This window comes from Acinonyx jubatus, chromosome B4, assembly GCF_027475565.1.
Source record: "Acinonyx jubatus isolate Ajub_Pintada_27869175 chromosome B4, VMU_Ajub_asm_v1.0, whole genome shotgun sequence".
Classification (NCBI taxonomy): domain Eukaryota; kingdom Metazoa; phylum Chordata; class Mammalia; order Carnivora; family Felidae; genus Acinonyx; species Acinonyx jubatus.
The window spans coordinates 117,328,908-117,345,306 of record NC_069387.1 but is presented as its reverse complement, the minus strand read 5'-3'; the positions used below and the strand labels follow the sequence as shown (position 1 = coordinate 117,345,306).

Here is a 16,399-nt window from a genome sequence, read left to right as displayed (position 1 = left end):
GGCTCAGAAACTGGAATTAATCAAACGCTAAACAAAGTTAGTATTTATTGAGGTGCTTTTTTTTAAAATTTTTTTAATGTTTTTTTAGTTTTGAGACAGAGAGAGACAGAGCATGAGCAGAGGAGGGGCAGAGAGAGGGGGAGACGCAGAATCTGAAGCGGGCTCCAGGCTCTGAGCTGTCAGCCCAGAGCCCGACGCGTGGCTCAAACTCACGGAGTGTGAGATCATGACCTGAGCTGAAGTCAGATGCTCAACTGACTGAGCCACCCAGGCACCCCTATTGAGATGCTTTTTATGCCAGACACTGCACTACATGCTTTTCATATATCTCGTTTAATTCCTATATTAAGAGGTAAATACTATTTTTAACCGTATTATTTTGACAAGTTAGTTAAAGCTGAAGGGGTTGAATAGTTGACCCAAAGTCGTAGATAGAAAGTGCCAGAATCAAGGCTCACACCCACATCACCCTGACATCCAATCTTGGCTCTTAATCACTGTGCCCTCTTGAGCAGATTCTTGTGCCTCAGTGGTGGTGATAATTGATGAGAGAACAAAATTTCCAATCTGTTAACCGATGGTGGGAAGAATTCTCTAACTATGATCAAAGTCTCCCCACCACCTATCTTCAGCCCTTCCTTTCCTGGTATCTGGGCATCAAGAAAATGAATTCTGTATATAATTAATTATTTATTTATTTTGAGAGAGAGCAAGCACAGGATGGGGTAGGAGCAGAAAGAAGAAGAGACAGAGACCCAAGCAGGCTCTGCACCATCAGCGCAGAGCCCGATGTGGGGCTTGAACTCACGAACCGTGAGATCATGACCTGAGCTGAGACCAAGAGTCAGACGCTTAACCAGGTGCCCGAGAAAACGGATTCTGATTGTGCTTCCTGGTGCATGTGGAGTTGGAGGAAAGGGAGTTTTGAAGGATAGCTCAAGTGATCAAACACGAGGTCTGATGAAATAGCCTCCATCCAGTGGCAGAGAATACCTCTTAGGTAATCAAGGAGCCTGCCTTCTCTGGAGTCAAGCCCTCTCTCCCAACAGTGCTGTCAAGGCTGGGCTTTCTAGTTGTCTTTTGTCCATTGTTTCACTGTTTGAATCTGCCGTCTATGCTTGTTTCCATGCCCGCCCTAATCTGGCACACACCTTCTTTGTTTAGCTGGGTTTCAGTACCAATGATTAAATGATAGTCCAGTTTCATTGGCTCTTTCTGGGCCAGAAAGCCATTCTGTCTCCATTCACATTGTTGGTGTGATTAATTGAGTGCTTAGAATGCAAGCCTGGTCCCAAGTGCTTGAGGGAATCTCATTATCACCACCTGTTACCCCTACAGAATCTATTTGGGTTCCTAGTGATCACTGCCTTCTTTTCATACCTGCACAAACTCTTGTGGTAACCATTTAGAAAGCATGAGCACTTTTACCAAACTGTCATGACTAGGAGAATTAAGACTCTTAAAATATATGTATGGTAAGTCATAAGTACTAGTGTACTAAACACATATAACAAAGAATATCCTACTCACCAAGCAGCCTATAGGACCAGCCTTGTGGTCACATTTCCTTTGAAATATACTGGACAGCATGCAGTTTCTGTGTTGCCTACCCTTTAGTCTAACTGGTAACTAGTCTGTTCCAGAAGAACAGTGGTTTCTGTCTGGTGCATTCTGAATTACAGCCTTCAGGAATGGCTTTATTTATATTACACTTATTGAATACTGAATACTGACTGCTTTCTCCCAGTGTTTTTCTTTTTTTAACACCTTTATTGAAATATAATTACAGATCATAAAAGTCACCCATTGGAAGTATACCTTGCAATGAGTTTTAGTAAATTTATACAGTTGTCCAACCATCAATGCAATCCAGTTTTAGAATATTTTCATCACTCTAGAAGGTTCTTTCACGGCCATTGCTGTCATCTTCACTCCTGTTCCTATCATAGGCAACCACTGATCTGCTTTTTTTAGAAACATTATATAAGTGGAGTCATACAACATGTATGCCTTCTTTCACTTAGCATAATGTTTTTTGAGGTTCATCCATACTGTAGCATTATCTGTAGTCTTTTCCTTTTCATTATTGAGTAGTATTCCATTGCATGAATATACTAGATATTACTTACCTGTTGGCTACTTGATGGAATATTTGGATTGCTGGGTTTAGCTATTATGAATAATGCTGGTTAAATTTTCATTTACAAATCTTTGTGTGTACATGTCATTTTCTTTCTCTTGGACTGCTACCTAGGAGTGGACTTGCTGGGTCATATGGTAAGAAACTGGGTCATAATGTGAGATATTGGCAGTTTTCCAAAAGTAGATGTGTCCCCTTGATATCTCTGCTAGCAATAGGAGATTTCTAGTTTATCCACATCCTTACCATCACTTGGTATTGTCAGTCTTTTTTATTTCAGCCATTCTAGTGGGTATATAGTGATTCTGAGTTGTATTCTGTTATGTGATTCTCTAGGAGATAAGGAAGCAGATGGGGTGAGGTAACAAAGGAAGTAAGTGGATTATTAAAAATCTGTCCCTCACTATCATCCTGCTTTCTTATCCTGAGCCTGTCTTTGGGACTAACAACATCTGCTTTCCTTAGAAATACTTTTTTAAGCCCCTGACATTCTTTTTCCCTCCACACATGGGCTGAAATACGGCGAACACCTGACTCTAAAGTGCAGTAGTAGCTAGCTGAGCTAAGTAAAATCCATGGATGCACTTTTTAAACCTTAATTTTAGCTAGTTTTCAGTAGATTTTTACCTCCTCCCACACCAAATTCTTTTATCAGAGCTGCTGACAAGAAACAGAATTGATTGCCTTGAATTCATTGCATCTTTCACTATTCTACCTACCCACTGATGTAGGGTGTTATGTCATTAAAGTAGCAAACAGCACAAAGGAGGTAGCAAAAGAGCAGAAAAGAAGACCATTTATAACCCAAAAATTGAATAACCAGGCCCTTACTTACCTAAGATTGTCTCTTGGAATGCAATTTGTCTTAAAGCTTCTGTTTACAAATATGTGTTTAGTCAAGTACTTTGCATATTCCGTTTAATTTATAATATGTGGACATGTTAATAACGAACTTTCTTAAACATAGTATCATTTATAATACTGAGACCATGGGTCATACAATATAATAGATCATAAGTTTTATGATCTCAAAAACTGAATGAATAAGGTAAGTTGAAAAATACCCTCAGTAGCCATAAATATCTCCCATGGTTAGCAAAAGATAAGCCTAACTGTGGCCTCTCTACTTCTTAAGATGTAGAGTATTTTTATGTATTAATAATACTGCAAAGAGATTTGCGGTTTTCAAATGCTTTTAGCTCATCATCACATCTCCAAGAATAACTTCAGATGTGGGATATAGCGCATATTTTCCATATTCTTCTGCAACAAATTTTTTCTTCAGTAATCCCAACGATTGGGTTATTGAGCAATGCAAACCAAATTTCTCCTATGAAAACCTAATTTGCAGCAAGCTGTACTTTAAAAGTAACTTACAGGGAAATTAGTTAGGAACTGATTGGTTGGTTGGTTGCTTGCTTGCTTGCTTGCTTGCTTGGTTTTAATCTTCTGGAGCAATGTTTATGTGAAAATATAATCAGAAAATTAGTACCTTCATCAAGAGGTAATTCAGAGAGCTTTACAAATAAACCTAAGATTCTCATTGATTACAAAAGAAGGCTTTCTACTTCCAGAACCCTTAAATGCTCAGAAGCAATTATACCATTAAAATCTCTCTTTCCATGCAAAGATTATCTCATTTCCTCCTAATTAGTGTTTCCTGTTTTTTGAGACAGACTGTATTGAGAAAACCTACATTCCCTGGGACCCCCCTCACTCTCGCACTGTCCTTTGCTCTCTCTGGGGCCATAGAACTTGGAACCTCTTTTCCACCCCATAGGTTAGCACAGTTGTATTTTGGTCACATGTATTATACAAACTGGTGTTTGCTGATTATTTGGTAGTAGTTGCTATGAAAAGTAATAGCAGAAGGAAAAGAAAATGTGGCAAATCTTGTCAGAGGGATTTTTTAAAGTGTTAGAGGTAAAGGGAAAGAGTTACAGATGGTAGGAGGTAAGCCAGTTTTCCATCACTCATGGCAAGACTGTGTAAAGGAATCAGGGGCTAAGACTCAGAAAGAACAGAAAACTAGAGAGTAGAAAGGAAAAAGCAATAGGACATGAGTGTTCTCTTTGCTTTCAGAGATAGTTCTCCTATGTCATTTGTTGCCCACAGCAGAAGTGATCAGATCTGAGATTTTAGGGATACCCCTCTAAAATGTCCTTGTGAGCTAGATGCTATGAGGAGCTCTAGGACTCAGTAACACTGTACCTACCTGACTTCCAAAGCCTGCAGTCAGGTGGAACAGGTAAGACACAGACATGTAAAAAGAGAGCTAGCAGTACAAGCCAAGATACATCCAGTGTTACCAGCCCACGGCAGCCCACAGATAATACAGAAATTCAGAGAGAGAGGTTGCAGTAATCCAAGGTGAGCAAGGAAAACTTTAGGTGGATCTTGACTTCATCCTTCCAAGATTCTAATGAAAAGGAGAGTGTGATATTTATATCCATATTTATAGAATATGCAGAAGTGTTGTATATTTAAGTCAAAGAAATGTCCATGGCACAGTTGGAGACCTGGAGGAGATTTGGCTGGAGTTAAAGAAATTTTAGATTAATAGGAGAGAAGGCTGGAAAAGTGAAAGACAGGGTTCTTGATCTAGAATCTACCCAGAGAGGGGCGCCTGGGTGGCTCAGTCGGTTAAGCGTCCGACTTCAGCTCAGGTAATGATCTTGTGGTCCGTGAGCTCGAGCCCCGCATTGGGCTCTGTGCTGACAGCTCAGAACCTGGAGCCTGTTTCAGATTCTGTGTCTCCCTCTCTCTCTGACCCCTCCCCCGTTCATGCTCTGTCTCTCTGTCTCAAAAATAAATAAACGTTAAAAAAATATTTAGAATCTACCCAGAGATATCTATAGTAACACATTTAAATAACAAAGATAATAGTAAAATTTTTGCTGGTAGGTTTATTCAAGGATAGGATAAAACAAGTTTAAAGTTTCTGTTATACTTAAAAGAGAAATCATGCCTTAGTTCAATGCTTCATGGTTCCCAGAGCAGCTTCCTAGTCATTCTCATTCAATCCACAGAAACCCTTTTTAGTCTTGGCAGGCTGTGTAGACACATATATTTAGATAGATGGATGGATGATATATAGGTAGATGGATGGATGGATACATGGATACATACATACATACATACATAATAGACAAGAAGATATACACACCTGTTTTTTAAATGTTTTTTTTTCCAATTACTATATTGAGAACCCTAGAGGACTCAATATTTTTTCTTCTTTGTGGCTCACAAATTGCATAACATGGGGGTTACATGTGAAAGACATCCAGTAGTTTGTTGTGTAAGATTATTATTATCCCTTTAATATCACTGCTTAAAGATATTAAAGATCACCTAGCTGGGTCATCAGTGTGGATCAGTCGGTTGAGTGTCCAACTCTTGATTTCAGCTCAAGTCATGATCTCACAGTCATGAGATCGAGCCCTGCATCAGGCTCTGCACTGGGCATGGAGTCTGCTTGGGATTCTCTCTCTCCCTCTCTCTCTGCCCCTCCCATGCTTGTGCACACATGTACACGTGCTCTCTCCCTCTCCCCCTCTCTCTCAATAATAATAATAATAATATTTAAAAAGATCAGCTAGCTGGAAGAAGAATCAGAGGAAGAACAAAATGTCATGATATCTGCTTCAGAGGTCCTTCTATCCACCATATTATGCCAGGCATGGATTATTACAGCCCCAAAAATCAGAGAGAACATGTCACAGTCAAAAATCAAATGCAAGTTCAAACGAGGACTTCTGGCATTGTGGGAGTTGAAATTGGATGACACACAGGCACTTTTGCCTTGATGCTTCCAGGTGGAAAGTGTTTAGAAATTACCAGAGAGGGGGGAAAACCTTTCTCATTTAATTGCAGAATTTAGTTCTGCAGATGAGAACAAAGCAGATAAATTTTTAGCTCAACTTCCATTCTGGGTCTTTAAGAACACCAGAACTCCTCAGAACACTTGCAGTTTTGTTAGAAGAGGCCACTGTGAAGCCAGATGCATGCTCTAGAGTTGCATAAAAGCTGCTCTCCGTAGTTAGCAAACATCTAGAAAAGGGAAAGGGGAATTATCTACCTTGTTAAAATGGAAGGAAGGTTCCAAATGCAGGATAAAGCTGTTTCATTTAAGTACCATTTAAATAAAAATCCCCCTCTAAATAAAAAAACTGGAAATAAAAAGGATGCAGTCCCATGGTGGTGATGACTGGAATCGCTCGTGTGCTCAGTGTTGCTGCATGTGTAGTCTCTGGAGTATTCAGCTACATGTGTTATTTCACGTCTGTCAGCTAAATCTGAACTCCAAAATATAACAAATGCAAAATGTGACACTGAGGAACATTATGTGGATTTGTGATTTTCCCTGGAGGACTTGGTCCAGCCAGCAATAAATGGATTGAGATTTCATGCGGAACATGGAGACAGACTGTCGCTACATGACTTTTCTTTGTGACTCATGCACATTGTCGCAGCTTTTTCCAGTGTTTTTTTCCTATGGTGTCTATGCAAACATGGCAATGAAAATGGAAATTGTAGGATGATAGGATTTTTTTTTTTAGTCCATGGAATATTTGATATCCAGAAAAGAAGCACAATCTAAATTTCCAACAATAAGGGGAATGGTTAGTAAATTATGCCATGCTTCTCTAAAGCAATAATATGGTAATATGGAGTTACTTAAAATGTCTACTGAGAGTTGGATATGTTAGGGAAGTATTTTAGCTTTAATATTGAGTGAAAAAAATTAAGGTGAAAATTGAACTTATGTTACAGCTTCTATAAAATATAATCATGGGGACAAAATGAAAGGAAGCATATCTATATGTTAATAGCCTACAGAGAACTTGTCCCCTTACTCGTTTTTCTGTATCTTCTGTCTCTACAGTGGGAGAGCAGTATTGTTACTACAATCCAAACATTGTTTAATTTTAAAAGCAGATGAAGAAAAAACATATTTAATTTAAATCATGTTAAATTTAACGTTTAACATATATTACGTTAAATTTTAAAAGAAAAAAAAAAAGAAATCTAAGTATGCTGACTTTACCTGGTGCTGTGACATATATTCTGATGCGAGCCTATTCAGTGTGAGGGTAATGGCATGACATTGTCTAGCAGAATTCCCACAGCCAGACCCAGAAGCATAAAAGACAGTGACATAACATTGCAGCATTGTCACTCCACAGTTATTCTCCTCTTGCTGGGATCTGTGACAGGATTTCTGAAGATGTCCTGTTCAATTGATGATACTAGAGAAAATTCCTAGACGCAGCTACTGGTCTGATGAATGGGTCCCAATATGAGGAAAGCTCATGTCGGTTCAACACCACTCCTTGCCTTTGGCTCACATTTCTCATAGTAGTTGTAATAAAAACCATTAAGAAAATATGCAGTAACTTTTATTTCATATCTGTTAGAATTCAGCAGCTGGAACCACATTCTTAGGCTCATATGTATAATAATTTTTTTCTTAGTTAATGGTTTGACTGTGTAGTTATTCATGTCCCGTTTCTCTAAGTTCCCTCTTTGTACTGCCAAATAATCTGTGGCAGAAACTCAATATCAGTGTTTGAATTGAGCGGAATTGGCTCAATATCTTAGAATAACTAAATCCCCAATATATTACCATTACTTTACCTTTTATACCCATGGGGTTTCTTTTATATGCAGTTCACTTCCACCCACACAGGAATGAAACCCGTACAGAGTTTTTCTCTACTACAGTAATCATTGCTCTGGCTTTTTGAAAACCAAAGGTTTACAGACTGACTGGTCATCAGTTATGGTGCCTAAAGTGATAGGATTCCACTACTTCCCTGTCTGCTTCCAATGATGACCATATGTTAGTTAAGTTGTTCTCATCCAAGGCAAACCCACTTGCCTTTGGACTTGACTTTTTCATAGTTACTATCTTTCTTTGGAATATTCTGTTACTGTCTGGCCAATTTGATTTCTTATTGTTGACTTGGGAGTTTTGAAGCCAAACATCACCCCCCCACCACCACCACTCTAATATCAGCCAACTTGGATTGAATCTTGGATTGATGAGGACTTCCTATCCTTTGTCTATATATGCATTTACAAGGAATTCTGTAAGGTACCCACCTGAGCTCTTTTGACCTGAAGCTTTAACACTGCTTTAGCCTTGTCCAGAATTGAAGCTATAGTATTTTAATGTTTTCAGATGATCAAAACCCATTATAAATATTTTGAACATAACTCAAAATTTACAAAGCACCATTTTAAGAAGCCTCATGACACGTGATTTATAGTGTAGCTGAAGCCAGACGGTGTAGAGATTGATAGCAAGAAGAGCCTGGTAAGTGGTAAAGAGCAGGTTAAGAATCAGGTGCACATCCCTGTCATGATGCCATTAGCAGTGTGACCTTAAACAAGTTACTCAGTATTTGTGTCTCAGGTTGCACCTCTAAAATGAGAATGAGAATGTTATTATAAGGATTAAATGAGATATTTACACATATATAATGTACTTGGCACAGTTTCTAGCACAACTAGACCATAGCAAATGTTAAGTAAATGGTAATCATCAGTATCTTCTGTAATGTGGGATCGTTTCTAATAAATGAGAGTTACCCACATGTTTTTGACATGACTCATCACTCTGTGTTAATTTGTTCCATCTATCTATGTATCTGTCTATCTATCTGGACTCTTCCGGAAGGTTCTGTAGAGGAGGCAGCAGTAGAGCTCCAGTGTAGAGTGCCTCAGCTTACCTCCTTTGGGGATTAAATAATGTGCATGGGAGAATAGCATGCATTCTTTTAGATTAGGTCTAGGAATAAATTTAACAGCTAGAAACCAGACCCCTTCCTACCAGTACATGTCACTTCAGTGGGCACTTTTTCCAAGGTTAGCCAAATCTCTGCATGCAAAGCACCAGCAGACTTGTTTGATGTGATTAACTTTCTGAAAATCACATAGTCCCTGTCTTTCGGGGTCAGGATTTGCATACATCCTTAGAGCCCACTAACTGGAAGAAGCACAGTGTGAAGGTTGTATCTCTCTACACCAGGCCCTGTGCTGGTTATTCTCATAATCTCGCTCTTCATCTTCCCAACATTAGGATTGGCATTAACTTCCTCACTTTATAGGTGAGAAAATGGAGATCAGAGACTCAGGTATCTCACCCCAAATTGAGTTGTTGGAGAGTAAACCGAAAGCAGCAGTGGAGGGGACACCAGCTCAGTTTTACCACAGTTATTTGTTGTTTAGTGTCAGTTATTTGTCAAAGTAATTCTGAATTCATTTATTACGATAAAAACGTTACTTAGCAGGACCCAGGGGCCCAAGGCAGCAGCAGCAGCAGCAGCAGCAGCAGCAGGTCCAATTAGCTATTGGGAGGAAGGCAGTGGAGATTTTATGGGAGGAATTTATATTCAATAGAAGCATTTGGCAAAGTAATTGAGAATAAGAATAAAAGAGAATGAGAAGAATGTAGTGTTTTTTAGACTTGCAAATACATTTGAAAAGGTTAATGTTATATTTCCCTGAAATGGAGGAATTCTTTGATCTTGATACTCTTTAAAAAAAAAAAGAAAGAAAGAAAAGAAACAACGCAAAAATATAAGGGCATTTCTCTGGATCGTGTAAACAATATTGCCTGCAAGTCATGGACATTGGGACCATCCTTATTAAGCATACTTCTAAATATCTGAGGAGTGTATGGTGAAATTCTAGATTTGCAAAACTTGCTAAACTCCTCCAGGTAGTGAAATGCCACACCGGCTAATATACATGCAGGAAGATAACACAGGGTTATGTGAGTATGGAGAAGGACGGCAGATGGGTTTCTGCATGGACGACTGTAGGATAAGGAATTTAGGGAGAAGTAATACAAGCCCTCCTTCCAAGATTAAAAGGCTTTGAACTATCAGCTGTAACAAAGTTAAGAGGTTTTACAGCCAGTGTGTATTTTTGCCCCTGGTTTTTCCTCCCATGGCTGAAAGGCCAGGCAGAATCAGGAGTACTTAGAAAGGGACATTTAAAAGGGTACATTCAAAGCAGAAAATAGTGTACTGCTCAGATGTAAAGCCATGGTTCACTTACACCTGGAATGTTGTAATTTGCTGGACAAACCTTAAGCAGCTGTAAAGGGGTAGGAGAAGGTACAGAAATTGACTAGAATGATCTGTGGGGAAGAGGAGCTGCTTTATGGGGGTGACTGCAAAGATCAGGATGCATCAGCCAGGCAAGATAAAGGTTTACAAAATCATAGGGAGGTGGTGCATGTGATCACTCACCTTGATGAACATTTGCTATCCCCATCATCAACAGACATGGATCAGAGAGTAGATGTGAAAGGAATAGAGCATACTGCTGGTTTAAAATCTGAATCAGTGTGGGCAGAAAGTCCAATAGGCTAACTGACACATAGGCAAATAAAATTTCAAGATAGTGCAGGAAGAATGCCAGAGAATGCCCACCTCTCCTCTTTAAAACTTGAAAAGAGAGATTTTGTTTAGATCACTTACACTATGGGTATTGTACTTGAGGAACTAGTGACCCAAATAGTTCTAGTTCTGTCCTGGAACTACACGTGGGCAGAGAAGAGGTAAATGCATTTCTTATGAATGGATTTATAATACGCTCTTTTAAAACATCAGTAATATTTGGAGATGTGCCCAAACTTTGCAGTTTACCTTCAAGTAAAACAAATTTTGGAGTCAGGAAAACCTCATTCAAATCCCAGAGCCACCACGTACTGGCCCTTAGATAGACTACTTAACCACTCTGAACTTCAGGCTCCTCTTCTGTAAAGCAAGAAGAACCCCTTCCAGAGAGGGATGTTGGGATGGTTGAAAAAGTAGCATTTGCAAAGCTCCAGGAAGAGGTGGGAACTGAGACTGTCTGCAACTCTTGGTTTCCTTTGTCACCTCTTCCACAGTGTGCCTTGTAGGGCCCTCAGACTCAAAATCCCACCCTGGGGAGACTTTGAGTCTTCCCCCAGGTAGGTAGTGCTTGACTCCAACCCTCCTCTGCTACCTTCATCTACATTAAAATTCATTCTTTCATATTCATTGAACCCCTATTATTTCAAGCATTGCTTTAGGCATTTGGGAAATCATAATGATAAAGATACACCAGAGCCTTGCCTGCAGGAAGTTTACCTAGGGGAGATGGGTACACACACACACACACACACACACACACACACACACACACACTGAACCTATAAATAAAGTTATTTCATAGAATGATAAAAATAGGATCATGTGGTAGAGTGTGATGGGGGTTGAGGGCATGGTTCTTTTAGTGAGAGGAGGGAGAAGGCTTTTGTGAGGAGATAACACTTGAGCCCCAGAGGGATGAGAAGGCATCATTTGAAAATCTTGAGGGGACCATTCCAGGCAGATGGACAAAAGGGATAGAGGCCCTAAGGCAAGAATGAGTATGGAATGTTCAAGGAACAGAGAAGGCCAGTGTGGACATCCTGAATGGAGGGACACAGAGGGAGGCAGAGGGCAACCAGCCCTGTTGGGCCTTGGGGCCAGGTCAAGACTCTGATTTTATTCTAAGAGCAATAGGACTCTGTATGGGAGAGTTTTCTGCTGGTGCAGGTTAAAGTGACTTATCCTCTGGAAAGGGTGGTGGTTGATGAGAGGAGATCTAGACTCCAGGGCAGCACCAGCAGGAGGAGCCGTGTCTCTGCTCTCTTTTCCAACCCCCACTCCACAGCCACATTGGACTCTGCCCCTGCCATTCCCATCTTTCTGGACTTGAGGGCCCACCCTGATTTCACACATCTCTCATGGTGCAGAGGTAACTGCACAGATCCCTTCATTTTTCATCTTTTAGGACATCTTTTTCTCAGATGAAATATTTAACCCAAATATATGTCTTTTCAGGTTTTAAAAATCAATTTGATTGGCCACAGGAAACGTATTTTGGCATCTCTGGGAGACAGGCTGCACGACGATCCACCACAGAAGCCCCCTCGGTCCATCACCCTCAGGGTAAGTGCCCAGCTTGTTCATTTCCGCCTCCACTCTTATCCTCAGAAGTTATTGTGTGCAATAAAATGACATGATCGAAGCAATGGATCGAGAAGTACAGGCTGTTTTCCATGTGGTTTACCTTATTTATATAAAACCAATCTCAGTTTTGATTGTGTTTTGTAAGATGAGATTTGTTTCTCTCAATTGGTTAAATGTATACTTTTGAGATTTAGATGTACACATTACAAACCAGCACTTTTAAAGAACCACTCCCTCTGCCCCCTTCCCACATTCCCATCTGCACCAAGTGAGAGGAGATGAGTTTTAGGTCAAACTCCTCAAACCCACAGAATGAAAATCATTCAAGGACCACAGTTAAGGAAAGATAAATTGAAAGTTAACCTTAGGGTCTCCTGTTTTTTTAGGAAGTACAAATCTGTCAGCTTTACTTCCTTCAAAAATTATGAATAGAGAATCCAGAACATTAATAAATGATTGCAGCTATATTTTAGAATTCTGGGGCAGAAAAACTAGAGAGAAAAGTATAGAATGAAGACAAAGATAACGTGGAAGGAGAAGGAAGGCAAGAAGGGCAAAGCAGAGAGAACAAGAAAATGAGAGTTGATTGCTGGCAAAATGGCAGTGGAAAGGAGCAGCCAACAGTCACTGGTTTCCATGAGACCCTGTTGGAACTTCTCAAAAACTCATCGAAAAGCCTGGATCTCCATGACTGGTTAGAGAGTTCCAACTCTGTTCTCTTTATTTCATCCTGCACTGGCTTCTGATCCCTTTTCTGCACGTGTCAGCAAAGGCAGCAATAGCAAACAGTACACCCAAGATGGCACTTAGATGTAACTGCCAACAATGAAATGCAATAGAAAGCCTCTTATCAGTGAACTTCAGAAAACAGCAAAACTACTGCCAGGACAGCAGAGGGTCAGGTGGGAGAGAAGCTGGTAAGACTGTGAGTCTGATTCCATTTTAAAGAAGAAGATACACAACGATTTCAGGGAATACAAGAGATGTGGCTGGAGGAGGGAACTGGCAGGAAAATTGAGCACTAGGGAAATTGGGATACACTGGGACATTTGGAGACCAACCAGCTGGGGGCTTTGGGAGCAGTGAAAGTAAAAACAGGACGTGTTTTTCTTCCCAGTAAGGGAAGCCTCAAATAAATTAGGGGGAAAATAAGACTAGAAAGTGATTATTGTCTTACCTTCATTTCGCTACACAAAAGGAGGTAAAGATGTAGGTGCCTTCAGTGTAAACATCCTAAAATGCCTCTTTAGACGAGTAACTTCCTCCTACTTACTCTGCTTTCTTTCCTTCCCCTCCTGAACCTCTCCCTCCGGCTCCCTGGAAGAGATTTAGGAGAACAACAAACAGATCAAAGACAGAGATTCCTAAGAAAAAGTGCAGGATCTTAATCTGTCACAGGAGGCCCAGAACATCTGGGGGAGAAGTGGCCTGGAGACTCAGCACAATCCAACCCTCCTCTGACTTGCAAACCCTAGAGCCCAGCCGTCTGCCACCCCTTATCTGACTTCTGACCAGTTTCCCTCAGCTTGAGTCATCTTTGCCGTTGAAACACGTCCCCTGTCATTATATGCATTGCTCTGCAGTCTGCGTGTGACATGCTGTGTTTCCATACTGTGTCCTCTTCCCTGCCTGATTGCCAGACCACCCTTTGATGGAGAATCAAGACCCATTAGGTCCTACTGGGGCCTTCTTGTCATGTGTCACTACAGTGAGGACACTCTGTCCACAAGGAGATGCATCTCTTCCCTTGTAAACACACACAATCGCATCAGGGGTGCCCCGCATACGAGTGCCTCTCTCCTGAGCTCCTCCATAGCACTGGTGTAGGAAAACTGGGCCTGACTCATTATCCTTGAAAACTTTGACCTGAAATACTTAGGGGGGAAAGTATTGCCTAGAACACACCATTAATAAAATGGTAGAATGTCACCCATTCCTTAGCAGGTGATTCAGAAATGACTCCCCACCCCTGCAATGTGTCTTGTCAGTATTTCACAATTGTGAAACCAAAGGTTAGCCACAAGAACATGGTATTTATTTCATGATGTATTTCCATTCAGGATCCCAGTGGTAATCACACTCCTCCTCAGTTGTCTCCATCACTTAGCCAAAGCACTTACACCACTGGTGGCTCCCTAGACGTTCCTCACATTATCATGCAGGGCGATGCAAGGAGGAGAAGAAATGAAAACTACTTTGATGATATTCCCCGATCAAAACTGGAGAGGCAGATGGCCCAGGTAAGGTGTTAAAAGCCTCTGTGATATTTTTGCCTTTCACCCATATCGAGTAATGCATTCTGATATTGAACACTAGCTTGCAGTGAGCCGATGGATGCCTGTTGTCCACCCAGCTGGAATTTTACCGTCTTATGCTATGGCCTTCATTCCCTACTCGCTCAAACCAGACTGAAAACACACCTTCCGGGAATGGCTTGTATACCCAGGTCCTTGTTATCCATTCTTATGGGAGAAGTTGTCTGATCCCATTGCACCCAGAAAGTCTTTGTGCCAAAGGGAATCATCCCGCGTAAGAATGAAATCATAATGAAAATGAATAACAAAAGTCTGGGTTATAAAATGTAAATTGGTTAGATGACAGAGCAGAAGTTGGGGGGAAGTAGTAACTCCTCGTGATGTTGTTAATTTCCTTCCGGGTTAACATATTTGAACAGTATCACACTGTCGGGACTGGTTGCATCGTCTCACAGTGTCACCTTGAGTAGTTGAAGGTGATGATGCTGCTTGACACAAAGAACTGAAAAGAGAGATCTTTCATGCTTAGCCCTCTCTGTGGTTTTGGTAGAGGTGTCCATGCCTCACCTGCCCTCAGACTGCCGCTCAGAAACATGAGTCAGCCATACCCAACAGTGGAACTGTTCTTAACACACGTCCAGGGGGGCAGCTAAGGCTCTAGCGTGTTGAATCTTTGAGATTCAAAGATTTGGATTTGTTGACAACAACTGGCAGAATCAACTGTTTTCATCCTCCTTCCAGGTTCAGACTGGTGTGTTAAGAGTTTTCTCTCTGCCTCCCACACCTAAAATGAGAATCTTGAGGTGAAAATTTGACTGTAATTGCTTTGCTTTGCTTGTTAAATATTTTTCTCAACTGTTTGGTGAGATTCTGTTTTGAAAAGCCTTTGGTAAACATTCTGTGCTGCCGCTCATGAAAGAAAAATGTGAAGAGAATGTTCTGGAAACCATGACTTTTCTGCTTGCAGATGCCCTGGAGAGAGAGAGAGTCTGGTATATTGCAACTCCTTTTAGCTCTCTCAATATTGAATTGTTCTCTGGGATCTTTGTGCAGGGAATGGCAATGTTAGGATTACGGAGAATCTTTTCTTGAAGGGAGATGAAAATGTACAAGTTAAAGAAATGAATAATTTTCCTTTTCTCTCTTGTTAAATATTATCTTTTAATCCTTATTCTTGTTTTCACTGATGTTCTTTTAGAGTCTGAAAGCTTTTTTCCCCCAAGCTGTTCATATATTTCCTGCTACTTGTTAGTATTTGTGGATCACATATATGTGGTTAAATTTCTGTAATGACAGCATTTCAGAGACATGATTTGTTTTAAGTTTGACCCATGTAGTCTTTATGTATTAGTACCAACTGGGTATTTTCTGAAACTTTCTATTTCCTGGGTAAAGGAGGATCCTTCCTTAAAGAGCATTAGCTACTGTTGACTATGCCAACTTCAAAAACAAAATCACCTATCTGAGATCCTCCTATAATTTATGACATTTCTGCACACAGCACAGTTTTTTCAAAGAGGAAATTAATTACTCCTCTGCCTGCGTGTGAACACTCAGAGATAATCTAGCAAGATTTCTCCCTTAGGTCCCTCGTGAGATTCAAAGGCTAGTATTTCTTGTTGAATAGCCCAGATGTTTTTCCCATCACTCCGATTGGAAGGCATCCCTTTCAAGAATTGTCCTATCCTTGAGAAAGTTGAATGAACTTGTATCTGGCCAGGTGAGAAAGGCCCAAAAGCAGAGAGAGGATAGATAAAAGGGTGGATGGGACGTGGTGAGCCACAGAGGGTCTGTGTGGATATGCTTGTTTTCCTCACGTGTACTCCTCACAGCAATCGAATGACTGATGTAGACATAGGCCAGGAGCCAGGAGCATATTAGCCCTTTCTGAAATCCTGCCGCTCAATACAGCACTTTGGCTGCAGAGAAAGCAGAGAAAATAGGAGATGGCACTACAAGAAACTAATCAATAAGAAAAAAGAATTCTGGGATTGCAACTCTTTCGGTTG

General features: G+C 40.6%; 1 protein-coding gene and 1 long non-coding RNA gene across 16 annotated transcripts in view; one reads left to right on the top strand and one right to left on the bottom strand.

Moving 5' to 3' along the window:
* LOC128316475 (uncharacterized) overlaps window positions 1-13,591 on the bottom strand; it is a 52,651-nt gene extending 39,060 nt beyond the window's left edge. For both annotated transcript variants that reach the window (XR_008300436.1, XR_008300435.1), the window contains exon 1: window positions 13,313-13,591. This is a non-coding gene — a long non-coding RNA (uncharacterized LOC128316475). The remainder of the gene's footprint in view (window positions 1-13,312) is intronic.
* The window catches only part of ANKS1B (ankyrin repeat and sterile alpha motif domain containing 1B), a 1,063,758-nt gene that overhangs the window by 966,107 nt on the left and 81,252 nt on the right, over window positions 1-16,399 (top strand). For 9 of the 14 annotated variants that reach the window (XM_027071020.2, XM_027071019.2, XM_027071017.2 and 6 more), the window contains 2 exons: window positions 12,007-12,114; window positions 14,196-14,375. In XM_027071020.2, coding sequence (XP_026926821.1) covers window positions 12,007-12,114; window positions 14,196-14,375 — 288 coding nt within the window. The remainder of the gene's footprint in view (window positions 1-12,006; window positions 12,115-14,195; window positions 14,376-16,399) is intronic. The other 5 variants (XM_053226641.1, XM_053226640.1, XM_053226639.1 and 2 more) reach the window with 2 other exon arrangements.